Source organism: Aegilops tauschii, chromosome 5 (genome assembly GCF_002575655.3).
Source record: "Aegilops tauschii subsp. strangulata cultivar AL8/78 chromosome 5, Aet v6.0, whole genome shotgun sequence".
NCBI classification, from domain to species: domain Eukaryota; kingdom Viridiplantae; phylum Streptophyta; class Magnoliopsida; order Poales; family Poaceae; genus Aegilops; species Aegilops tauschii.
The window spans coordinates 396,421,119-396,447,317 of NC_053039.3; the positions used below are offsets into that span (position 1 = coordinate 396,421,119).

At 43.1% G+C, this 26,199-nt stretch overlaps 1 protein-coding gene across 1 annotated transcript; it reads left to right on the forward strand.

The window, feature by feature from the left end:
- Positions 1 to 14,868: 14,868 nt before the first annotated feature.
- Positions 14,869 to 19,633, forward strand: LOC109774700 (uncharacterized). The gene is made up of 5 exons (XM_020333464.4): positions 14,869 to 15,109; positions 15,889 to 15,992; positions 17,729 to 18,568; positions 18,644 to 18,796; positions 18,879 to 19,633. The coding sequence occupies exons 3-5, from the start codon at positions 18,272 to 18,274 to the stop codon at positions 19,269 to 19,271; spliced, it is 843 nt and encodes a 280-aa protein (XP_020189053.2). The 5' UTR covers positions 14,869 to 15,109; positions 15,889 to 15,992; positions 17,729 to 18,271; the 3' UTR covers positions 19,272 to 19,633.
- Positions 19,634 to 26,199: the final 6,566 nt, after the last annotated feature.

Below are 26,199 nucleotides of genomic sequence, written 5' to 3' on the forward strand. Positions count from 1 at the left end.
CATGTGATGCAAAGGCTTGAAATTATTGAGAATAAAGTTGACACTATAGAGTTGATTGAGAATTTGGATAAAAAGATCCACAACCAAATTACCCAATATGGATCTAAGGTAGGAGTTACTCTGATTTTTTTTAAAGAAAAGGAACCCATAGTTAACGAAAAGATAGATCAAGATTCCACAAGGATTGATAAACTTGAGGATATTATTACCAACTTAGGGTCTGCCTTTTCTTCCGTAAGAAATACTCCAAATCATCCTACTACCAAAGTTGCCAAATTGATGTATGTTCCTAAAAATAAGGGTGAATCTTCTAGTAAGGAAAATGCGGATCTCAAGTCAATAAGTGTTCACCCCAACTTTTTTGCTATCATTAAGGAACCTTTTGCTACAAATGAATTCCTTGATTTCTTGCCTAGGAGTTTGATCATTAATAAAAAGAAGGAAACTCCTAAGGGTTATAAGTGTTCAATTGAAGAATTGCATACCAAAGATGGCAATACCTAAATCTATTCTTGTTTTTATGCCTAGCTAGGGGCGTTAAACGATAGCGCTTGTTGGGAGGCAACCCAATTTTATTTTTGTTCCTTGCTTTTTGTTCATGTTTAGTAATAAATAATTCATCTAGCCTCTGGTTAGATGTGGTTTTATGTTTTAATTAGTGTTTGTGCCAAGTAAAACCTATAGGATCTTCTTGGGTGATAATTATTTGATCTTGCTGAAAAAGACAGAAACTTTCTGCTCATGAAAACAATTGTTAAAAATCACCAGAAAGTGATAAATACTGATTCCAATTGCGTTAGATCAAACAAATTATTTAGGTCGTCCTATTTTGGAAGAATTTTTTAGTTACAGAAGTTTGCGTTTGATACAGATTACTACAGACTGTTCTGTTTTTGAGAGATTCTGTTTTTCGTGTGTTGTTTGCTTATTTTGATGAATCTATGGCTACTATCGGGGGGGGGGGGGGGGGTATGAACCATAGATAAGTTGGAATACAGTAGGTTTAACACCAATATAAATAAAGAATGAGTTCATTACAGTACCTTAAAGTGGTGGTTTGTTTTATTTCGTTAACGGAGCTCGTGAGATTTTCTGTTGAGTTTTGTGTTGTGAAGTTTTCAAGTTTTTGGGTAAAGATTTGATGGATTATGGAATAAGGAGTGGCAAGAGCCTAAGATTGGGGATGCCCAAGGCACCCCAAGCTAAAATTCAAGGACAACCAAAAGCCTAAGCTTGGGGATGCCCCGGAAGGCATCCCCTCTTTTGTCTTCGTCTATCGGTAACTTTACTTGATGCTATATTTTTATTCACCACATGATATGTGTTTTGCTTGGAGCATCTTGTATGATTTGAGTCTTTGCTTTTTAGTTTACCACAATCATCCTTGTTGTACGCACTTTTTGGAGAGACACACATGAATCGGAATTTATTAGAATACTCTATGTGCTTCACTTATATCTTTTGAACTAGATAATTTTGCTCTAGTGCTTTGCTTATATCTTTTAGAGCACGGTGGTGGTTTATTTTATAGAAATTATTGATCTCTCATGCTTCACATATATTATTTTGAGAGTCTTTTAGAACAGCATGGTAATTTTCTTTGGTTAAAATTTTAGTCCTAAAGTGATGAGCATCCAAGATAGGTATAATAAAAACTATCATATAAAGTGCATTGAATACTATGAGAAGTTTGATTCCTTATGATTGTTTTGAGATATGAAGATGGTGATATTAGAGTCATGCTAGTTGAGTAGTTGTGAATTTGAGAAATACTTGTGTTAAAGCTTGTGATTCTCGTAGCATGCACGTATGGTGAACCGTTATGTGATGAAGTCGGAGCATGATTTATTTATTGATTGTCTTCCTTATGAGTGGCGGTCGGGGACGAGCGATGGTCTTTTCCTACCAATCTATCCCCATAGGAGCATGCGTGTAATACTTTGTTTCGATAACTAATAGATTTTTGCAATAAGTATGTGAGTTCTTTATGACTAATGTTGAGTCCATGGATTATACGCACTCTCACCCTTCCACCATTGCCAGCCTCTCTAATACCGCGCAACTTTCGCCGGTATCATACACCCACTATATACCTTCCTCAAAACAGCCACCATACCTACCAATTATGGCATTTCCATAGCCATTCCGAGATATATTGCCATGCAACTTTCCACCGTTTCGTTTATCATGACACGCTTCATCATTGTCATATTGCTTCGCATGATCATGTAGTTGACATCGTATTTGTGGCAAAGCCACCGTTCATAATTTTCAGACATGTCACTCTTGATTCATTGCATATCCCGGTACACCGCCGGAGGCATTCATATAGTCATATTTTGTTCTAAGTATTGAGTTGTAATTTTTGAGTTGTAAGTAAATAAAAGTGTGATGATCATCATTATTAGAGCATTGTCCCAAGTGAGGAAAGGATGATGGAGACTATGATTCCCCCACAAGTCGGGATGAGACTCCGAACAAAAAATAAAAAAAGAAAAGAAAAGAGGCCATAAAAAAGAGAAAGGCCCAAACAAAAAAACAAAAAAAGAGAAAAAGAGAGAAGGGACAATGCTACTATCCTTTTACCACACTTGTGCTTCAAAGTAGCACCATGATCTTCATGATAGAGAGTCTCCTATGTTATCACTTTCATATACTAGTGGGAATTTTACATTATAGAACTTGGCTTGTATATTCCAATGATGGGCTTCCTCAAATGTCCCTAGGTCTTCATAAGCAAGCAAGTTGGATGCACACCCACTTAGTTTCTTTTGTTGAGCTTTCATACACTTATAGCTCTAGTGCATCCGTTGCATGACAATCCCTACTCACTCGCATTGATATCTATTGCTGGGCATCTCCATAGCCCGTTAATACGCCTAGTTGATGTGAGACTATCTTCTTCTTTTTGTCTTCTCCACAACCACCATTCTATTCCACATATAGTGCTATGTCCATGGCTCACGCTCATGTATTGCGGTAAGATTGAAAAAGTTTGAGAACATCAAAAGTATGAAACAATTGCTTGGCTTGTCATCGGGGTTGTGCATGATTTAAATATTTTTTGATGAAGATAGAGCATAGCCAGACTATATGATTTTGTAGGGATAACTTTCTTTGGCCATGTTATTTTGAGAAGACATGATTGCTTTATTAGTATGCTTGAAGTATTATTATTTTTATGTCAATATTAAACTTTTGTCTTGAATCTTTCGGATCTGAACATTCATGCCACAATAAAGAAAATTACATTGAGAACTATGCTAGGTAGCATTCCACATCAAAAAAATCTATTTTTATCATTTACCTACTCGAGGACGAGTAGGAATTAAGCTTGGGGATGCTTGATACGTCTCCAACGTGTCTATAATTTTTGATTGTTCCATGCTATTATATTATCTGTTTTGGATGTTTAATGGGTTTTATTATGCACTTTTATATTATTTTTGGGACTAACCTACTAACCGGAGGCCCAGTGCAAATTGCTGTCTTTTTGCCTATTTCAGTGTTTCACAGAAAAGGAATATCAAACGGAATCCAAACGGAATGAAACCTTTGCGAAGATCGTTTTGGGAACAAATGCAATCCAGGAGACTTGGAGTGGATGTCAAGGAAGCAACGAGGCGGTCACGAGGTAGGAGGGCGCCCCCACCCTCATGGGCCCCTCGCGGCTCCACCGACCTACTTCCTTCGCCTATATATACTCTTATACCCTGAAAACATCCAGGAGCACCACGAAACACTTTTTCCACCGCCGCAACCTTCTGTACCCGTGAGATCCCATCTTGGGGCCTTTTTCGGCGCTCCGCCAGAGGGGGAATCGATCACGGAGGGCTTCTACATCAACACCCTAGCCTCTCCGATGATGTGTGAGTAGTTTACCACAGACCTTCGGGTCCATAGTTATTAGCTAGATGGCTTCTTCTCTCTCTTTGGATCTCAATACAAAGTTCTCCTCGATTCTCTTGGAGATCTATTCGATGTAATACTTTTTTGCGGTGTGTTTGTCAAGATCCGATGAATTGTGGGCTTATGATCAAGATTATCTATGAACAATATTTGGTTTGGCCTACTAGATTGATCTTTCTTGCAATGCGAGAAGTGCTTAGCTTTGGGTTCAATCTTGGGGTGTCCTTTCCCTGTGACAGCAGGGGCAGCAAGGCATGTATTGTATTGTTGCCATCGAGGATAAAAAGATGGGGTTTATATCATATTGCTTGAGTTTATCCCTCTACATCATGTCATCTTGCTTAATGCGTTACTCTGTTCTTATGAACTTAATACTCTAGATGCATGCTGGATAGCGGTCGAAGTGTGGAGTAATAGTAGTAGATGCAGAATCGTTTCGGTCTACTTGTCAGGGACGTGATGCCTATATACATGATCATGCCTAGATATTCTCATAACTATGCACTTTTCTATCAATTGCTCGACAGTAATTTGTTCACCCACCGTAGAATTTGCTATCTTGAGAGAAGCCACTAGTGAGACCTATGCCCCCGGGGTCTATTTTCCATCATATAAGTTTCCGATCTATTTTATTTTGCAATCTTTACTTTCCAATCTATACCATAAAAATACCAAAAATATTTATCTTACTATCTCTATCAGATCTCACTTTTGCAAGTGGCCGTGAAGGGATTGACAACCCCTTTATCGCGTTGGTTGCAAGGTTCTTATTTGTTTGTGCAGGTACTAGGGATTTGCGTGTAACCTCCTACTGGATTGATACCTTGGTTCTCAAAAGCCGAGGGAAATACTTATGCTACTTTGCTGCATCACCCTTTCCTCTTCAAGGGAAAACCAACGCATGCTCAAGAGGTAGCAGGACCGCCTCACGGACCGATACAGGCCTGCGATGGATGGCTTCGCCTTTTCGGACAGCGCAATCCGGATGGAAGCGAGCAGTTTGTGGGTTCGCCTTGGAGATGCCCTAAGGACATCTCTGACACCTAATCGCATCCGTCCGGGATACAGGAGACCATTCCACGGACACAGATGTGGGAGCCAACTATCTAATACTATCCCCTAAGGGTGTGGCTAGATCTCAGTCGACTGAGATTTAACCAAGTGTCAGTCAAGTGACACAAACATAGCCTAGTGGTGGGAAGGGGCTGATGCCTTCCCACTGTTGGGGAACGCAGTATTTCAAAAAAATTCCTACGATCATGCAAGATCTATCTAGGAGATGCATAGCAACAAGCGGGGAGAGTGTGTCCACGTACCCTCGTAGACCGAAAGCGGAAGCGTTAAGTAACGCGGTTGATGTAGTCGAACGTCTTCGCGATCCAACTGATCAAGTACCGAACGCACGGCACCTTCGCGATCTGCACATGTTTAGCTCGGTGATGTCCCACGAACTCTAGATCCAGCTGAGGCCGAGGGAGAGTTTCGTCAGCACGATGGCGTGATGACGGTGATGATGAAGTTACCGACGCACGGCTTCGCCTAAGCACTACAACGATATGACCGAGGTGGAAATCTGTGGAGGGGGCACCGCACACGGCTAAACAATCAACTTGTCTGTCTATGGGGTGCCCCCCTGCCCCCGTATATAAAGGATCAAGGGGGAGGCCGGCCGGCCCTCATAGGGCGCGCCCAAGGGGGGCAATCCTACTCCAAGTAGGAGTTGGATCCCCCCTTTCCTAGTCCTACTAGGATAAGAAGGAAGGAGAGGGGAAAGAGAAGGAAGGAGGGGGCGCCGCCCCTCCCCCTAGTCCAATTCGGACTAGGCCCATGGGGGGGGGCGCGGCCAGCCCTTGGCTGCCCCTCTCGTTCTCCCCTAGGCCCATTACTTCTCCGGTGGTTCCGGTAACCCTTCGGCACTCCGATATTTATCCGGTGACCCCCGGAACTCATCCGGTGTCCGAATAACATCGTCCAATATATCATGCTTTATGTCTCGACCATTTCGAGACTCCTCGTCATGTCCGTTATCACATCCGGGACTCCGAACTACCTTCGGTACATCAAAACACATAAACTCATAATACCGATCGTCAGCGAACGTTAAGCGTGCAGACCCTACGGGTTCGAGAACTATGTAGACATGACCGAGACTCATCTCCGGTCAATAACCAATAGCGGAACCTGGATGCTCATATTGGCTCCCACATATTCTACGAAGATCTTTATCGGTCAAACCACATAACAACATACGTTGTTCCCTTTGTCATCGGTATGTTACTTGCCCGAGATCCGATCGTCGGTATCACTATACCTAGTTCAATCTCATTACCGGCAAGTCTCTTTACTCATTCCGTAATGCATCATCCCGCAACTAACTCATTAGTCACATTGCTTGCAAGGCTTATAGTGATGTGCATTACTGAGAGGGCCCAGAGATACCTCTCCGACAATCGGAGTGACAAATCCTAATCTTGATCTATGCCAACTCAACAAACACCATCGGAGACACCCGTAGAGCATATTTATAATCACCCAGTTACATTGTGATGTTTGATAGCACACTAAGTGTTCCTCCGGTATTCGGGAGTTGCATAATCTCATAGTCATAGGAACATGTATAAGTCATGAAGAAAGCAATAGCAACAAACTAAACGATTATTGTGCTAAGCTAACGGATGGGTCATGTCAATCACATCATTCTCTAATGATGTGATCCCGTTAATCAAATGACAACTCATGTCTATGGCTAGGAAACTTAACCATCTTTGTTTAACGAGCTAGTCAAGTAGAGGCATACTAGTGACACTCTGTTTGTCTATGTATTCACACATGTACTAAGTTTCCGGTTAATACAATTCTAGCATGAATAATAAACATTTATCATGATATAAGGAAATATAAATAACAACGTTATTATTGCCTCTAGGGCATATTTCCTTCAGTCTCCCACTTGCACTAGAGCCAATAATCTAGATTACACAGTAATGATTCTAACACCCATGGAGTCTTGGTGCTGATCATGTTTTGCTCGTGAGAGAGGCTTAGTCAACGGGTCTGCAACATTCAGATCCGTATGTATCTCGCAAATCTCTATGTCTCCCTCCTTGACTTGATCGCGGATGGAATTGAAGCGTCTCTTGATGTGCTTGGTTCTCTTGTGAAATCTGGATTCCTTTGCCAAGGCAATTGCACCAATATTGTCACAAAAGATTTTCATTGGACCCGATGCACTAGGTATGACACCTAGATCGGATATGAACTCCTTCATCTAGACTCCTTGATTTGCTGCTTTCGAAGCAGCTATGTACTCCTCTTCACACGTAGGTCCGCACGACGCTTTGCTTGGAACTGCACCAACTGATAGCTCCACCGTTCAATATAAATACGTATCCGGTTTGTGACTTAGAGTCATCTGGATCGGTGTCAAAGCTTGCATCGACATAACCATTTACGACGAGCTCTTTGTCACCTCCATAAACGAGAAACATATCCTTAGTCCTTTTCAGGTATTTCAGGATGTTCTTGACCGCTGTCCAGTGATCCACTCCTAGATTACTTTGGTACCTCCCTGCTAAACTAATAGCAAGGCACACATCAGGTCCGGTACACAGCATTGCATACATGATAGAACCTATGGCTGAAGCATAGAGAATGACTTTCATTTTCTCTCTATCTTCTGCAGTGGTCGGGCATTGAGTCTGACTCAACTTCACACCTTGTAACACAGGGTGGAACCCTTTCTTTGCTTGATCCATTTTGAACTTCTTAAAACTTTATCAAGGTATGTGCTTTGTGAAAGTCCAATTAAGCATCTTGATCTATCTCTATAGATCTTGATGCCCAGTATATAAGCAGCTTCACCGAGGTCTTCCATTGAAAAACTCTTGTTCAAGTATCCTTTTATGCTATCCAGAAATTCTATATCATTTCGAATCAACAATATGTCATCCACATATAATATTAGAAATGCTACAGAGCTCCCACTCACTTTCTTGTAAATACAGGCTTCTCCAAAAGTCTGTATAAAACCATATGCTTTGATCACACTATCAAAACGTTTATTCCAACTCTGAGATGCTTGCACCAGTCCATAAATGGATCGCTGGAGCTTGCACACTTTGTTAGCATCCTTTGGATCGATAAAACTTCTGGTTGCATCATATACAACTCTTCTTCCAGAAATCCATTCAGGAATGCAGTTTTTACGTCCATTTGCCAAATTTAATAATCATAAAATGCGGCAATTGCTAACATGATTTGGACGGACTTAAGCATCGCTACGGGTGAGAAGGTCTCATCGTAGTCAACTCCTTGAACTTGTTGAAAACCTTTCGCAACAAGTCGAGCTTTGTAGACAGTAACATTACCGTCAGCGTCAGTCTTCTTCTTGAACATCCATTTATTCTCTATGGCTTGCCGATCATCGGGCAAGTCAACCAAAGTCCACACTTTGTTCTCATACATGGACCCCATCTCAGATTTCATGGCCTCAAGCCATTTCGCGGAATCTGGGCTCATCATCGCTTTCTCATAGTTCGTAGGTTCGTCATGATCAAGTAACATGACCTCCAGAACAGGATTACCGTACCACTCTGGTGCGGATCTTACTCTGGTTGACCTATGAGGTTCGGTAGTAACTTGATCTGAAGTTACATGATCATCATCATTAGCTTCCTCACTAATTGGTGTAGGAGTCACAGGAACTGATTTCTGTGATGAACTACTTTCCAATAAGGGAGTAGGTACAGTTACCTCATCAATTTCTACTTTCCTCCCACTCACTTCTTTCGAGAGAAACTCCTTCTCTAGAAAGGATCCATTCTCGGCAACGAATATCTTGCCTTCGGATCTGTGATAGAAGGCGTACCCAACAGTCTCTTTTGGGTATCCTATGAAGACACATTTCTCTGATTTGGGTTCGAGCTTATCAGGCTGAAGTTTTTTCACATAAGCATCGCAGCCCCAAACTTTAAGAAATGACAACTTGGGTTTCTTGCCAAACCACAGTTCATAAGGTGTCGTCTCAATGGATATAGATGGTGCCCTATTTAACGTGAATGTAGCCGTCTCTAAAGCATAACCCCAAAACGATAGCGGTCAATCAGTAAGAGACATCATAGATCGCACCATATCTAATAAAGTGCGGTTGCGATGTTCGGACACACCATTACGCTGTGGTGTTCCGGGTGGCGTGAGTTACGAAAATATTCCGCATTGTTTCAAATGAAGACCAAACTCGTAACTCAAATATTCTCCTCCATGATCAGATCACAGAAACTTTATTTTCTTGTTACGATGATTTTCCACTTCACTCTGAAATTCTTTGAACTTTTCAAATGTTTCAGACTTATGTTTCATCAAGTAGATATACCCATATCTGCTTAAATCATCTGTGAAGGTCAGAAAATAACGATACCCGCCGCGAGCCTCAATATTCATCGGACCGCATACATCAGTAAGTATTACTTCTAATAAATCTGTTGCTCGCTCCATTGTTCCGGAGAACGGAGTTTTAGTCATCTTGCCCATGAGGCATGGTTCGCAAGTACCAAGTGATTTCAAAAGTCCATCAGTATGGAGTTTCTTCATGCGCTTTACACCAATATGACCCAAATGGCAGTGCCACAAATAAGTTGCACTATCATTATCAACTCTGACTCTTTTGGTTTCGATATTATGAATATGTGTATCACTACTATCGAGATTCAACAAAAATAGACCACTCTTCAAGGGTGCATGACCATAAAAGATATTACTCATATAAATAGAACAACCATTATTCTCAGATTTAAATGAATAACCGTCTCGCATCAAACAAGATCCAAATATAATGTTCATGCTTAACGCTGGCACCAAATAACAATTATTCAGGTCTAAAACTAATCCCGAAGGTAGATGTAGAGGTAGCGTGCCGACGGCGATCACATCCACTTTGGAACCATTTCCCACGCGCATCGTCACCTCGTCCTTAGCCAATCTTCGCTTAATCCGCAGTCCCTGTTTCGAGTTGCAAATATTAGCAACAGAACCAGTATCAAATACCCAAGCACTACTACGAGCATTAGTAAGGTACACATCAATAACATGTATATCACATATATCTTTGTTCACTTTGCTATCCTTCTTATCCGCCAAATACTTGGGGCAGTTCCGCTTCTAGTGACCAGTCCCTTTGCATTAGAAGCACTCAGTCTCAGGCTTAGATCCAGACTTGGGCTTCTTCACTTGAGCAGCAACTTGCTTACCGTTCTTTTTGAAGTTCCCCTTCTTCCCTTTACCCTTCTTCTTGAAACTGGTGGTCTTGTTGACCATCAACACTTGATGCTCCTTCTTGATTTCTACCTCCACAGCCTTTAGCATTGCGAAGAGCTCGGGAATTGTCTTATCCATCCCTTCCATATTATAGTTCATCACGAAGCTTTTGTAGCTTGGTGGCAGTGATTGAAGAACTCTGTCAATGACACTATCAACTGGAAGATTAACTCCCAGCTGAGTCAAGTGATTATGATACCCATACATTTTGAGTATATGTTCACTGACAGAACCATTCTCCTCCATTTTACAGCTGTAGAACTTATCGGAGACTTCATATCTCTCAATCCGGGCATTTGCTTGAAATGTTAACTTCAACTCCTGGAACATCTCATATGCTCTATGACGTTCAAAACGTCGTTGAAGTCCCGGTTCTAAGCCGTAAAGCATGGCACACTGAACTATCGAGTAGTCATCAGCTTTGCTCTGCCAGGCGTTCACAACGTCCAACGTTGCTCCTGCAGCGGGTCTTGCACCTAGCGGTGCTTCCAAGACGTAATTCTTCTGTACAGCAATGAGGATAATCCTCAAGTTACGGACCCAGTCCGTGTAGTTGCTACCATCATCTTTCGACTTAGCTTTCTCTAGGAACGCATTAAAATTTAAAGGAACAGTAGCACGGGCCATTGATCTACAACAACATAGACATGCAAAATACCATCGGGTACTAAGTTCGTGATAAATTAAAGTTCAATTAATCATATTACTTAAGAACTCCCACTTAGATAGACATCCCTCTAATCATCTAAGTGATCACGTGATCCAAATCAACTAAACCATGTCCGATCATCACGTGAGATGAAGTAGTTTTCAATGGTGAACATCACTATGTTGATCATATCTACTATATGATTCACGCTCGACCTTTCGGTCTCAGTGTTCCGAGGCCATATCTGCATATGCTAGGCTCGTCAAGCTTAACTCGAGTATTCTGCGTGTGCAAAACTGGCTTGCACCCGTTGTATGTGAACATAGAGCTTATCACACCCGATCATCACGTGGTGTCTCGGCACGACGAACTGTCGCAACGGTGCATACTCAAGGAGAACACTTATACCTTGAAATTTAGTGAGAGACCATCTTATAATGCTACCACCGAACTAAGCAAAATAAGATGCATAAAGAATAAACATCACATGCAATCAATATAAGTGATATGATATGGCCATCATCATCTTGTGCCTCTGATCTCCATCTCCAAAGCACCGTCATGATCACCATCGTCACCGGCTTGACACCTTGATCTGCATCGAAGCATCGTTGTTGTCTCGCCAACTATTTCTATCACGGCTATCGCTACCGCTTAGTGATAAAGTAAAGCAATTACATGGTGATTGCATTTCATACAATAAAGCGACAACCATAAGGCTCCTGCCAGTTGCCGATAACTGTTACAAAACATGATCATCTCATACAACAATTTATATATCATCACGCCTTGACCATATCACATCACAACATAACCTGCAAAAACAAGTTAGACGTCCTCTACTTGTTGTTGCAAATTTTACGTGGCTGCTACGGGTTTAGCAAGAACCGTTCTTACCTACGCATCAAAAACCACAACGATTTTTTGTCAAGTGTGCTGTTTTAACCTTCAACAAGGACCGGGCGTAGTCACACTCGATTCAACTAAAGTTGGAGAAACAGACACCCATTAGCCACCTGTGTGCGAAGCACGGCGGTAGAACCAGTCTCATGAACGCGGTCATGTAATGTCGGTCTGGGCCGCTTCATCCAACAATACCGCCGAATCAAAGTATGACATGCTGGTAAGCAGTATGACTATTATCGCCCACAACTCTTTGTGTTCTACTCGTGCATATAACATCTACGCATAGACCTGGCTCGGATGCCACTGTTGGGGAATGCAGTATTTCAAAAAATTTCCTACGATCACGCAAGGTCTATCTAGGAGATGCATAGCAACGAGCGGGGAGAGTGTGTCCACGTACCCTCGTAGACCGAAAGCGGAAGCGTTAAGTAACGTGGTTGATGTAGTCGAACGTCTTCGCGATCCAACCGATCAAGTACCGAACGCACGGCACCTCCGCGATCTGCACACGTTCAGCTCGGTGACGTCCCACGAACTCTAGATCCAGCTGAGGCCGAGGGAGAGTTTCGTCAGCACGACGGCGCGATGACGGTGATGATGAAGTTACCGACGTAGGGCTTCGCCTAAGCACTACAACGATATGACCAAGGTGGAAATCTGTGGAGGGGGGCACCGCACACGGCTAAACAATCAACTTGTCTGTCTATGGGGTGCCCCCTGCCCCCGTATATAAAGGAGCAAGGGGGAGGCCGGCCGGCCCTCATAGGGCGCGCCCAAGGGGGGCAATCCTACTCCAAGTAGGAGTCGGATCCCCCCTTTCCTAGTCCTACTAGGAGAAGAAGGAAGGAGAGGGGAAAGAGAAGGAAGGAGGGGGCGCCGCCCCTCCCCATAGTCAAATTCGAATTAGGCCCATGGGGGCCGCGCGGTCAGCCCTTGGCTGCCCCTCTCTCTCTCCCCTAGGCCCAATAAGGCCCATTACTTCTCCGGTGGTTCCAGTAACCCTTCCGGCACTCCGATATTTATCCGGTGACCCCCGGAACTCATTCAGTGTCCGAATAACATTGTCCAATATATCATTCTTTATGTCTCGACCATTTCGAGACTCCTCGTCATGTCCGTTATCACATCCGGGACTCCGAACTACCTTCGGTACATCAAAACACATAAACTCATAATATCGATCATCACCGAACGTTAAGCGTGCGGACCCTAAGGGTTCGAGAACTATGTAGACACGACAGAGGCTCATCTCCGGTCAATAACCAATAGCGGAACCTGGATGCTCATATTGGCTCCAACATAGTCTACGAACATCTTTATCGGTCAAACCGCATAACAACATACGTTGTTCCCTTTGTCATCGGTATGTAGCTTGCCCGAGATTCGGTCGTCGGTATCACTATACCTAGTTCAATCTCGTTACCGGCAAGTCTTTTTACTCGTTCCGTAATGCATCATCCCTCAACTAACTCATTAGTCACATTGCTTGCAAGGCTTATAGTGATGTGCATTACCGAGAGGGCCCAGAGATACCTCTCCGATAATCGGAGTGACAAATCCTAATCTCGATCTATGCCAACTCAACAAACACCATCGGAGACACCTGTAGAGCATCTTTATAATCACCTAGTTACGTTGTGACGTTTGATAGCACACTAAGTGTTCCTCCGGTATTCGGGAGTTGCATAATCTCATAGTCATAGGAACATGTATAAGTCATGAAGAAAGCAATAGCAACAAACTAAATGATCATCGTGCTAAGCTAACAGATGGGTCATGTCAATCACATCATTCTCTAATGATGTGATCCCGTTAATCAAATGACAACTCATGTCTATGGCTAGGAAACTTAACCATCTTTGTTTAACGAGCTAGTCAAGTAAAGGCATACTAGTGACACTCTGTTTGTCTATGTATTCACACATGTAATAAGTTTCTGGTTAATACAATTCTAGCATGAATAATAAACATTTATCATGATATAAGGAAATATAAATAACAACTTTATTATTGCCTCTAGGACATATTTCTTCACCCACCCACCCAGGTTCAAGGCACGGTGCTTGCAATTTGGGTTGTTACACCAATTATACTGTAGGGGATTCCCTTACAGTCTTTCTATAAAAAAACATGCAAAAGAGAAAAAAAACTGAAAAGAAAATTTTGGACGGATCTTAATGTAAGATCTCACGGATATAGCATCGACTGAGACTTAACAAAGTCTCAGCGACCGAGACTTAGCAAGACTGATCCCCTAAATGTCTGTTAGTATGATCAATTTTAAATTCAAATCGGTTTTTACCTGTCTCAGAGTTGATCTTCCGCGCAAGCATGATCGCTGGATCCTTCACCACCGCCAGGCAGCTTCTCTTGCAGGTCCATGGGTCGACGACGGCGAAAAAGGGCGGGACTTGGGTGGAGAGGGGTGGGATGGAAGAGGAGAGTGGGGGATTTTGTCGCGGGGACAATGTTGCTAGGTACAAAAGCACGGGCTCCGCCTCAGTTTTTGGTGGGTGGGCCGAATGTGTCGGAGTCCTATGTTGTTTGTGTCCTGCAAAGCCCCTTTCATTTAGTTCCAATTTTGCGAAAAATTGCGGTCCGGACCGCTCCGCGGATCAATGAAGATCGATGCCGAATGGTTTGCGAGGCACGGACAGCTGCATCCCGACGGATATACACGGTTTGGAGGTTGGGGTTAGAGATGTCCTGACAAAAAACTTAGTATTTCTTTGTACGAAACCATCATTTGATAGGCTGACATGGTACTAATCCGAAGAAGTACCTTACGTTTTCATGACACATAGAAATACAAAAAATACTAATAGATGAACGCTCGTTGGGAGGGAGCTTTGAACGAATGATCTTAAAGTCGTTGGATCTTGATCAAATGTATGCCTTTTTTTTGAAGAAAAATCTGTCATTTTTTTTAACATGGCAGTTTTCCCCTCCATACATGGCAAGTCCCTCAAACATGCATAATAATTTTATTTATTTTGGCATGGCAACTGAACCGTTCGTTGGCAATTTCTTCCGAGAGAACGTTCGGCAGATAAACGGGTCCTAGAAATATTGGTGGGTGGCACGAGGAGTCCGTGTTTGGTAAGAACCCTAGTCCACCCTTCCGGCTGCGCCGACGCAATTTCCTCCCTCGCCGTGTTCGATTCAAATCGAGAATCCATATTCGCGAGAGCGGGACGCCCCTCGCCGAAAATAGAAATGCATATGTAGAGAGATTTCTCGACCCTAGGTCTCGCCGTATCATGGGGCAGCTGATGCTCAATCGGGTGATGTCGATGCAGCGGGATGGTGGTCGCCTGCAAATCCAACCCCAGAGTAAGTCACCGCCTCGCTGTTATTTTATCTTGACCCCGGTTTTGTGGAGCAGGGCAGGTAAGGTAATTAAGCAGATTCTTTTAGGTTGATCTAACCTGGTGTCTATTGAGCGTAAAATCTTGATTTTTCTTTTTATAGGAAAATTGTTTGAGTAAGCTAGGTTTCTGGTCCTGCTCTCTGTGTCTGTCCCTGTGTGGATTTGTTCACAGAAAGGATCAATTCGGGGACAAACAAACTATTCAGTGTGAAATTATGGTAGCGTAAAAGGATTTTGTGGATCAATTTGGGGAAAGATCTTTTTTGTGTGTGTGGCTCATATGATATGTACCCATGTTGTGAAAATTTGCTATAACGTCAGTATGGCCACTCAAATACAGAGTAAACTTACATTTGATTTGAGAGGCCCCATGTGTCATCCATGCTAAAGTTAGCAGGTGGCTGCCTTGCTTAGTCGGTACGAGGTCTGAGACCATCCTTGGCAACACAACAGAGGGGAACCCAAGATGTTCTCTGGATTATGTGTTCCCCTGTCTTGTTTTATTTCTTTGAGCACCGTTGACGATATACTTGGGTGGTATTGCAATCTTTATACCAATGTATATGGTCTTTCAAAAGTCTTTTTCTTTAATTGAAAGTTGGGTGTCTAGCTCGAAAAGCATTATTTCTGTTGACTAAAGTTGGACGTGGAAAACTATTTCTGTTTCTGCATGTGCATATGCATGCTTTGCTTTTTTTTTTCTTATGACTTTCCATTTGTAATCATGCATTATGTGTTGCAGATGGACCAGCTGATTTGACGGTTGACAGAAAGGACTCACCCTGCAAAGAAGACCATAATTCCCAAGATGGTGAAGCACAATATCCTCGGCCACATCTTCCAGAGGTACGCCATGAAACGCTGATGATGGGCTATGAGTGCTCTAACTATACTAATTGGTTTTTGGTAAATATTTAGTATGAACATATCCTTAGTGATGCAACCTGCTACAATCCTACTGCATTACTAGCTTTGTTTTCTTTGAACTGCCTGCAGAAAAATGTCTGTCATGAGTGTTAGATCCCCTTCTGTCTTAGTAAGGAGGGGTAGACTTCATAGAGTTACTTATCTTACCAATGGTTTGTTTTTTTCTTGGTGTGGTTTTACGGTCTGGAATCTGGATTCAGTGTCCTGCTGTTTATGCATACTGTACTCTAAATACTCCGGTATGCAGTGCTGAGGGTTGATCGCTGGCTGCGAGGCCTGACGCTAATCCCCTTCACCTCCTTGTTCAACCTCCATAGTTCGGAGGCCCTTCTCCGGTTCCCCCCTTGCCGCCTTGGTCGGGTGTCCTCAGCAAACATGCTGAGAGTGGCTTTGCTCGTGTTGGTAAGGTGTGCTTTTGTCGCTGACGACGTAGTCATCATCTCCTGCTAGATCAGCTGCAGCTCCAAGACTCAATTGTGTTTCTTTTGTTCGATCCAAGTCCTGTGTGCAAAAGTGAAGGACTAAGTTACAATTTTTATTTTCTTTCGGGTCCTCCTATGGGTTGTGATGTAACAAATTTTGACGCGTTATACCAGCTTCGGGGTCCTTCGGGACCCTACACTTTGCTTAGAAAATAAATAAAAAATAACCAACATATTGTTAGCTTCTTCCATGCCTAGCACATGTCGTCCTTGGCAGCTAAAACTCAATCTTCACGATAAAACATCCATGCATATCTACAGAGGCCCCATCCTTACCTTGATACATTTTTTAGTTCAGATGAATAACCATCTTTGTGCCCATGTTTGCTACAGTATGTACCCTGAGTGTCCATATCTACTAATAATTTGGTGTCCGATGTTATTATTTTTATACAACTCCCTCCCATTAAAAGACCAATATTTTGACTGCATTATTTTTCTTAGTCCAGTTCACATTGGGCTCTTTAACGAGTAAATAATCTTGACCCATGGTACTTCGAGCGAAAACACTTCTGATATAAGGTCGATCAGCTGCTCATTTCCTGTAGTGAAATGATATTTTTTATAGAGAAAATTTCCTCTGCGGCGACATAGTTATCTCCATCCTTCTTTGTTTTGCACTTCTATATAACAGAGATTGATGGTAAGACTGTTCCCAGTTGACATGATCACACCAAATTATGTGCGAGTTTAGAACCATGTAAAGTATACCTCTTCATACTACTAGAACTGAGAAGTGTTCAATTTGGAATGATTTGTTTTGGATATGTCGCTATTGTTGGAAGCGCTAGACTGCTAAGGCTACCGCAATCTTTTATCCTGGTGCTAGTGGCTGGTACTCTGTATAAGTAGTGGTTTAATTTGCTATCATTAGGAAGTTAGGTTGTGTCTATGAAGTTGCCTCGCCATATGCCATAAACGTGTGTACGTGCGAGTTTGATGAAATGCAATGGTTTCACTCGTAGTAACTAGATGATACCAACACTATTCGTTTAGAACCAAGACATTTAGGAAAGTAACCAGCCTTTACTCAGCAGTCAGCACAATTGCACGGTATGCCTTTGTATCGCGTTGCAATCATGTGCAAGCAGTTGGGTTAAAATGTTGCTTGACATGGTTTTCTTTATTTCTTTTGTCCATTTGAAATAATTTCTCACATGCTTGTGCATGCAGGATATCTGGTGTCATATACATTCCCTACTGCCAATGCGAGATGCTGCTCGAGCTGCTTGCGTATCTCATGCATTTAAACGTTCTTGGAGACGCTATCCTAACCTTGCTTTCGATATGATAACATTGGGCATAGATATAGAATCATGTGGAGAGGATGAAATAGCAAGGAATTTTACCAGCAAAGTTGACCACATTTTGAAAAACCGCCCATGCATTGCCACCAAGACCCTCGAGATTGTTTTCCGTTACTACAATGTCAACGTCTGTAACATTGATAGCTAGTTTCAGACTGCTGTTACACCGGGGATTGAAGAACTCACTGTGGAACTATCTTCAAACTCAGGAACATATTACAACTTTCCGTGGTCACTTTTGGCTAATGAGAGTGGAAACTCGATTCGGTATCTAAATCTTGCCCGTTGTGCTTTCTCTCCGACTGGCGGGTTGTGCTTTAAAAGCTTGTCAAGACTCGAGCTAAGCGACGTTCATATCACGGGGGACCAGTTGGGATCGCTTCTTCAAAATTCTTTTGCTTTGCAACGGATGCAACTCAAGTGTTGCAATAAGATAATTTGCTTGAAGATACCGTTTCATCTACAACAGCTCAGATATCTGGACGTGTTTGACGGCGGCAGCTTGCTGCGGGTTATAGAGGTAGAAGCTCCAAACCTCTCTAATTTCCAGTTTATGGGTCATCGCCAAGTACAACTATCGCTTGCAGTAGGATTGCAATTCAAGAAGTTCGACCTGTCCTTTCCTGGTGCTGTCAGCTATGTTTGTTCTGCTTTTCCGCCCAGCTTGCGATATGTTGAAGCTCTTTCCCTAGGTTCATGGCGTGAGGTATACGCTAAATCTTTAGTTATCTTTTGACTGTTGATATGCATAGCATGAGTGATCTGAAATATCTTTGCGCAGATGATTGATACACCGGTTCTACCTAGCAAATTCTTACATCTCAAGCACTTGAGTGTTGATCTTCAAGCAATGACATTTCCCCCAACCTACGACTACTGTTCTTTGATATCCCTTCTTGATGCTTCTCCTTCCTTGGAGACCCTTGTCATGAACGTAAGTCACTGTCCATCTTGCAAGGATATTTAGTTACAATGATGGAACTATTAATCCAACCATATTGGCCTGTCGTCTTCAGGTTTTGCAGAAAAAGATGTTGCACGAATCAATCGTGGGAGATACATCACATTTGAGGCAGATGCCAGGACACCGCCATGATAGCCTCAAAACAGTGAAGATCATTGGTTTCTCCTCTGCGAAAAGCTTAGTAGAGCTAACATGCCATATCATTGAGAATACAACGTCACTTGAGGGCCTTACATTGGACACCACAAGAGGACATCCTTCGTATAGCTGTTTAACCAACAATATTGGAAAGTGCATGCTGTTGCGCGGGGATTTTATGGTGGAAGTTCGTAAAGCGCTCTTGGCTATCAGGACATATGTTGAGCCAAAAGTTCCTTCCAGAGTCAAGCTAAATGTTGTGGAGCCTTGCCGCCGATGCCATGATCAACCATTGATCATATGTTGAATTTCATATGCAAGTTATCATAAGTACCCTATGATTCCTGTGTAAGTTAAACTAGAACGTCGAGGAACCTTGCTGCTGCTGCTACCCGGGTTATACACCCCAAACCCAATGTTTAACGTGAGGCTCGTGTGTTGCCATGTAAGTAGACCTCCTGCCACTGCAATGTTTCTAGGTGTAGGAGCAAGCAAAGTATAACTGGAATGGACAGAAAATTGTTGATCCGTAAACGATGTACTCCCAGTATCCAGTAGAGCCACTGCTCTTTTTCCATTGAGATAGATGACCACAGTGGGTGTGGCAGGGGAGCACCACTGATGGCTTGGGCAGAAATGAACATCACATTTTCTGTGTTGTTCCCTGTATTTCAGGTTCTTCAGTGTCCGTTTGCTGTTGGCCAGTATGATCTTCCTGCATGATATGAATATTTGGTACCAATTTGCTCTAGTGGCTTTGAACCCATTTATCACAACATCTCCAACATTCTCCCACTTTTCTAGTTTTATGAAACTTAACACATTTGGCAGCTCTAATTGTTTCAAAGGTTGTTGTTGTTGGACAGGCATATGAACATGAACATATCTCTGAGGCACAACATTGTTTGGTTTCTTATAGAAGTTTGTGCAAGGGACACGGGCCTTATTTCGGGGACAAGGCTTAGTATCCCTTGCTATCCAAATAAGCATCAGTCAGGTCTAACTTGGTGCTTTATGCCCTCTCTGAGTCCATTGACATAGCACCTAACAACCGAAGCTTCAGATAGTTCAGGATTTCATCCTGGACATCAGCCATCAGTCCTTCAATTTTTGGGTATATTCCTGGACTGTCTGATTATTCTGTTTAACTGTATCGAACCTCTCTCGTAGGTCATATATACTCCCTCCGTTCCTAAATATAAGTCATTTTAGATATTTCACTACGGACTACATACGGAGCAAAATGAGTGAATCTACACTCTAAAGTATGTCTATATACATCCGTATGTAGTCCGTAGTGGAATCTCTAAAAAGACTTATATTTTGGAATGGAGGGAGTAAGAGCCATGAGAGGAAAACCTTTTTGTCAGCTCAGAACAGAATTCAGTCCATGACAACAGTTTCTCTAACAGTCCTGACCTTCTTAAACACACTCCTACAATATAAAGTTGAGCTAGAGACAACTTATATGTTCTTCAGGTGCAGCAGCCATCTGCAAATATTTGTCACATTGTCGAATCCATCCCACTGGATCCGTCCCGTCAAACCTGGGAAAAATCCATCTTAGGCCCTTTTGTGATGGATTTCATGAACCGATCTTTCATTTCCTGTTCATATGTTTTCAAATATCTCTGTTGATTGAACTGGCTAAATGCTGGAGTATAAGCTTGTGCTGGGGACTGGTTCTGGGGAGTGTGTTCATTTCCACTTTCAGTTTCAGGTGCCTGCTGTTTACGCATGCCAGGAGGTACATGTGGTCTGGTGATCCTGATATGTGGTAGATTATCACACTGCCTGTTGTATTCCTTCATTTCCAGTTGTTTTCGAAGAAGATCAGTTCCACTGTAGCATTTTGATGTGCTACTTGAGCCTGCTGTAGTATAGGTGACTTGATGATGTGCTCTGTTTCACCTACTACCGGTTGTTTTTCAGGTGTATCACGAGAACATTGGGGTTGCATACATTTAAGCACTGTACTCATAGCGGCGGGGCGCCTTCGATTTTGTAGGGGATTTGTATCTGTATTGTTCTAACATAATGGCAGAAATGGGGAATCAAGTCATCAACACAACCTGGCCTTAAGATGGCCGTATGCATCACTCTGATGCAGAGGCCGGGGAGACCCCCTTTTCGAAAAAAAAACACAACCTGGCTTACGTAGTGAGGGTTTAACCTTCAGATAAGTTGTGGTAAACATGATTTTCTTTTTTGGCGGGGGCGGCAAACAGGATTAACAACAACTGGATGGTAAACGGTAAAAAGGAGGATATCGTCCGCCGAGCGACTGTAACTCGTGCAAGGAGCGATGACAGTCGTCCGATTCAGCGAAGCGGCATCTGAAGAAATGGACAGTCTTCTGAAGATATGTGACAACTCGTCAGTTACACGCGGTCGAGGTCGTAGCTGGGAGGCGTGTCATGTGACTGCTCAGGAACGCCACCTCATGTGTCATGCTGATCTGCACCAGGCTCTCCTGGATGGATGGCGCGGATGGTCGCCTCCGTCGTCGTCACAGCCGCCCCCATCACCTCCGACCAAATCAAGCGGGGAATAAAAACGGTGGGTGTAACGACCCGTTGCCACAACGATCGCCAGACGTGAGCAGAGAAGGATGAGCGACCGCCAGAGAAATAGAGGATCGAGACAAGGGTACAGGACTACAGGGCAGGACAGAGGAAGAAGAAGATAGCTCTGGAAAGTCTGCTGCTCTGGTTCTGCCTTGACCGATTCTTCCGGCGACTGCATGCGCTAGAGCAAGCCACACGGGCTTTTTTTTTTGAGGGGTCAAGCCACACGAAAGCTCCTACCTGACTCTCGTGAGCGTCAACAGAAGGAGCTTTCGCGCAGGGCGTGCATCCAATTGGGCCGGCCCATTCGGTAACGTTATTGTGAGTTGCAATTAATAAAGCAGCCGGATTTGTTTTGTTTGAAGGACACTTTCACAGAGAAGAGATTCTTTGGCGCCAACGGGCGAGAATCGACTGGCTAGTGCATGGGACAAAAACACCTATTTTTTTCATCTAAGAGCTAGTAGGCGCAGAAGAAAGAATCAAATTAAAGCATTACAGCGTCTAGATGGACAGCTAACCGAGGACGCTAATGAGATGGAGACCATAACCACAGCTTTTTATAAGGAGTTATACACTACAGAAGGTACTCATAACATGGAACAGGTGCTAGCGACAGTTCCTCGTAAGGTAACTCCAGATATGAACTTAGCCTCAAATGCACCTTATAGTCAAGAGGAGGTCAAAAATGCTTTATTCCAGATGTTTCCAACCAAGGCACCTGGCCCAGATGGTTTTCCAGCTCACTTCTTCCAGAGACATTGGGAAATTTGCAAGGATGAAGTGACAAATGTGGTGTTGAAAATTGTGGAAGGACACGAATCGGCTGAGTCTATCAATGAGACAGTCTTGGTTCTGATCCCGAAGGTAAAAAACCCTACGCTACTCACACAGTTTCGTCCTATAAGCTTGTGTAATGTTCTATATAAGATTGCTTCTAAGGTGGTCGCTAACCGTCTGAAAGTAGTCTTGCCTGACATCATATCTGAGGAGCAGTCAGCTTTCGTCCCAGGAAGGTTAATAACTGATAACATTATCACTGCCTACGAGTGCCTACACTTTATGAAGAGGAACAAGGCAAAAAAGCACCAGTCCTGTGCGTTGAAGCTTGATATGATGAAAGCCTATGATAGACTGGAATGGCCTTATCTGAGGGCGATTATGCTTAAACTTGGCTTCACCAATAGGTGGGTGGACATCGTTATGAGTCTGGTTACCACAGTTAAATTTTCAGTGATGTTCAATGGTAAGAAACTTGAAGAGTTTGAACCATCAAGGGGGATAAGACAAGGGGACCCAATCTCTCCATATTTGTTCTTGATAGCAGCAGAGGGCCTGTCGTGCCTATTAAAATCCAGAAGAGAGTCATCCAACTTGCAAGGTCTACAGGTGGCACCCTCAGCGCCACCGGTGAACCATTTGCTATTCGCTGATGACAGCCTGCTGTTCTTCAAGGCAAACGGTGAGGGAGCTAATGAGGTGAACCTGGTTTTGGACCAATATTGTCAAGCGTCGGGGCAGCGAGTTAATAATGCAAAATCATCTATCTTCTTCAGCAAAGGGGTGCCAGATAGTACGAGGCAAGACATAAAGAACTTGCTGAATGTACAGAACGAAACTTTGAATGAGAAGTATCTTGGTATGCCATCTGACATTGGGGGTTCCAAAATTGGTGCTTTTAAATATCTCAAAGATCGTCTCTGGAGCAAAATACAGGGCTGGATAGCTAAAGCTTTGTCATCAGCCGGCAAAGAGGTACTAGTAAAATCGGTTGCTCAAGCAGTCCCTGTTTTTTCCATGTCGTGTTTCAAACTCCCCAGAGGTTTATGCGAGCATCTGAATAAGTTGATCAGAAAGTTCTGGTGGGGAAGCAAAGATGGCCAGCGCAAACCGCATTGGGTTTCATGGAATTCTATGACGCAACCAAAAGGTATGGGTGGGTTAGGTTTCAAGGATTTTGAGCTGTTTAACCTTGCTATGTTAGCTCGCCAGGCATGGCGACTCTTGCTTAACCCAGACTCCCTAAGCGGCCGAATATTAAAGGGAGTTTACTTCCCTAACAGCACCATATTGGAAGCCGAGCTGGGTACACACCCGAGCCAGATCTGGAGGGCCATGTTAGATGGAAGGGATACCCTGAAACTTGGCCTGATCAAGCGCATAGGGAATGGACTATCAACAAACATCTGGACGGATAATTGGCTTCCCCGTGATGAAATGCTGCGTCCTTATGGCAGTGTGTCTCCAAACCCCCCTACTTTTGTCTCTGAGCTCATCGACCCTACTTCTGCTAGCTGGATCAGAGAACGAGTGGAGGAGGTGTTCATGCCAATGGATGTCCCAATTATTCTTGGGATCCCCCTCTGTACAAGAAACATTCCGGACTTCTGGAGTTGGAACTTTGAAAAGAAGGGTAATTTCACGGTGAAATCGGCATACAGAATGTTGGTGACTATTAAACAGAGGAGAGAGGCGTGGCTCGACGGTAACGCCGGTCCCTCTAGGACGGCTGTGGAGGAGAACTCATGGAAAAACCTGCGGAAGATTAAGGTGCCTGGAAAGGTCAGAATGTTCTTGTGGCGCTTGTCCAAGCAATCGCTACCCACAAATGACGTGAGAGCTCATAGGCACATGACAGACTCCCCTGCTTGCGGTATCTGTGGCTCGCCAGATTCATGGAGACATTCACTGATCAATTGTACGATGTCACGTTGCATTTGGGCCCTGGTTGATGATGAGATGGCACAACAATTGATATCAACCACGGAGCCCAGCGCCAAGAACTGGCTGTTCACATTGATGGAGCTTTTGTCACATGAAATGTTTGTCAAACTTTCAGTTACATTATGGGCGATCTGGACAGCCCGTCGGAAGGCTATACATGAAGGCATATTTCAGAGCCCTCACGCTACATACTCCTTTGTCAATAGGTATATTGAAGAACTAGGAATGATTTTTGGGAAGGAAGAGATGAGGCCAACTGAACCTCCAGTGCAGGGACGAGCGCCGAGACCCAGGCGACCACCTATGGGCTTTCATAAAATCCATGTGGATGCAGCAACACGCCAAGGCAGAGGTGGAGCCGTTTCAGCTGTTTGTAGAGATGGCAACGGCAACTTCGTTGGCAGTTCAGCTCTGGTGATAGTAGGTGTTCAGGATCCAGCAACACTTGAAGCCATCGCTGTGAGGGAAGCTCTATCACTTGCGGCGGATATGCATATTCATAACTTGGTGGTATCTTCGGATTGCAAGCAAGTGATCATGGACATAAAGAGCGATTCGGCAGGAAGATATGGAGCGATCATTAAGGAAGTCAAGCTCCAAGCAACTCTTTTCAACTGTAATTTTATTTTTGAAAGTCGTAGGGTTAATGTTGAGGCTCATAAACTAGCCAAGTATTCTCTTACTCTTGGTCCGGGACGGCACATTTGGTTTGGCCACTCCCATGACCAACGATGTATCCCACATTCTGTGGTCTATGATGAATAAAACTTGGTTTTCCCCTCAAATTTTTTTTTAATAAAACAGCAAAATAGGTCTTCATTACCAACGATACAGAATAGGTCTTCATTACCAGCTGAGCTGATGATTTCTGATGATTAAAATGGTGCGAAAATGTTTAAGAACTAAGCGCAGCGGCAGATAAATAAATCAAACAACATTGAACATCTTTTTAATATACGATGAACAATTTTTAAATAGACAATGAACATTTTTGTGATATACACTGAATTTTCTTTGAAATACGCATTGAACATTTTTTTGATATACGCTGAACAGTTTTCAAATACATAATGAACATTTTTTTAAATACGATGAACAGTTTCTTACTATATGGTGAACATTTTGTTAAATCTATGATGAACATTTTTCTAATACACGACGAAAAATTTCATAACGATGTTGAACTTTTTCATAATGTACGAGTGAAACATTTTTCTTAATATACGATGAACATTTTTGTAATAGGAGGTGAGCTTTTTATCTAACACAAAAAAGATAGGACAAATAAAAAGAAATAAAAACGAAAAATAGAAAGGAAAAAAAATGGAAACAAATGACAGGAAAAAGGAACTAAAACAAAAAATCTGAACAAAACCACTGAAAACCAGACAAAAAAATTGAAAAAACTGGTAGAAAAACCACAGAAGAAAACGAAAAGAACCACAGGAAGCAGCGAAGGAAAAAACGCGAACTTGATATATTGGCCGGCTCAACTGGCAACTTGCCTCAGCGAAAGCACAAGCTTTTGACGAACAGTCCGAACTATGGGGCTATTATTCGTGAGATAGGTGATTATTCTCGTAGTTTTCAGTCATGCAATTTTGTGCTAGGAGCTCGAATGTCGAGGCTCACAATCTAGCGCAACATGTTTTAATACTAGGGATTGACCGCCATGTCTGGTTGGGCAACCCTCGTGAACTTCAGTTCGTCCCTGTAAACATTGTGACGGTTGAATAAAAAGCTTCGTGGATTGTCTCAAAAAAAACAAGCTTTTGACGCTAACGAGCGTCAAATAGGGTCTGCCAAGCCACACGGGCTAGCCACCGAGCAGCGCACAGGATTGTGTGCGTGCTTATGGGCTGCTCGGCCCATTTAAGGAGCGCTACCCACTTAGAGCAAGCCACACGGGCCCGAGGTAACGTGATCAGGCGAGGACGAGCGCCC

Excerpts from the sequence above, each read along its gene's own strand:
- LOC109774700 (XM_020333464.4), top strand. The coding sequence starts at position 18,272 with ATGCAACTCAAGTGTTGCAATAAGATAATTTGCTTGAAGATACCGTTT. Across the intron at positions 18,569-18,643 it reads CCCTAGGTTCATGGCGTGAG|ATGATTGATACACCGGTTCT; the intron begins GTATACGCTAAA and ends ATCTTTGCGCAG. Across the intron at positions 18,797-18,878 it reads TGGAGACCCTTGTCATGAAC|GTTTTGCAGAAAAAGATGTT; the intron begins GTAAGTCACTGT and ends TGTCGTCTTCAG.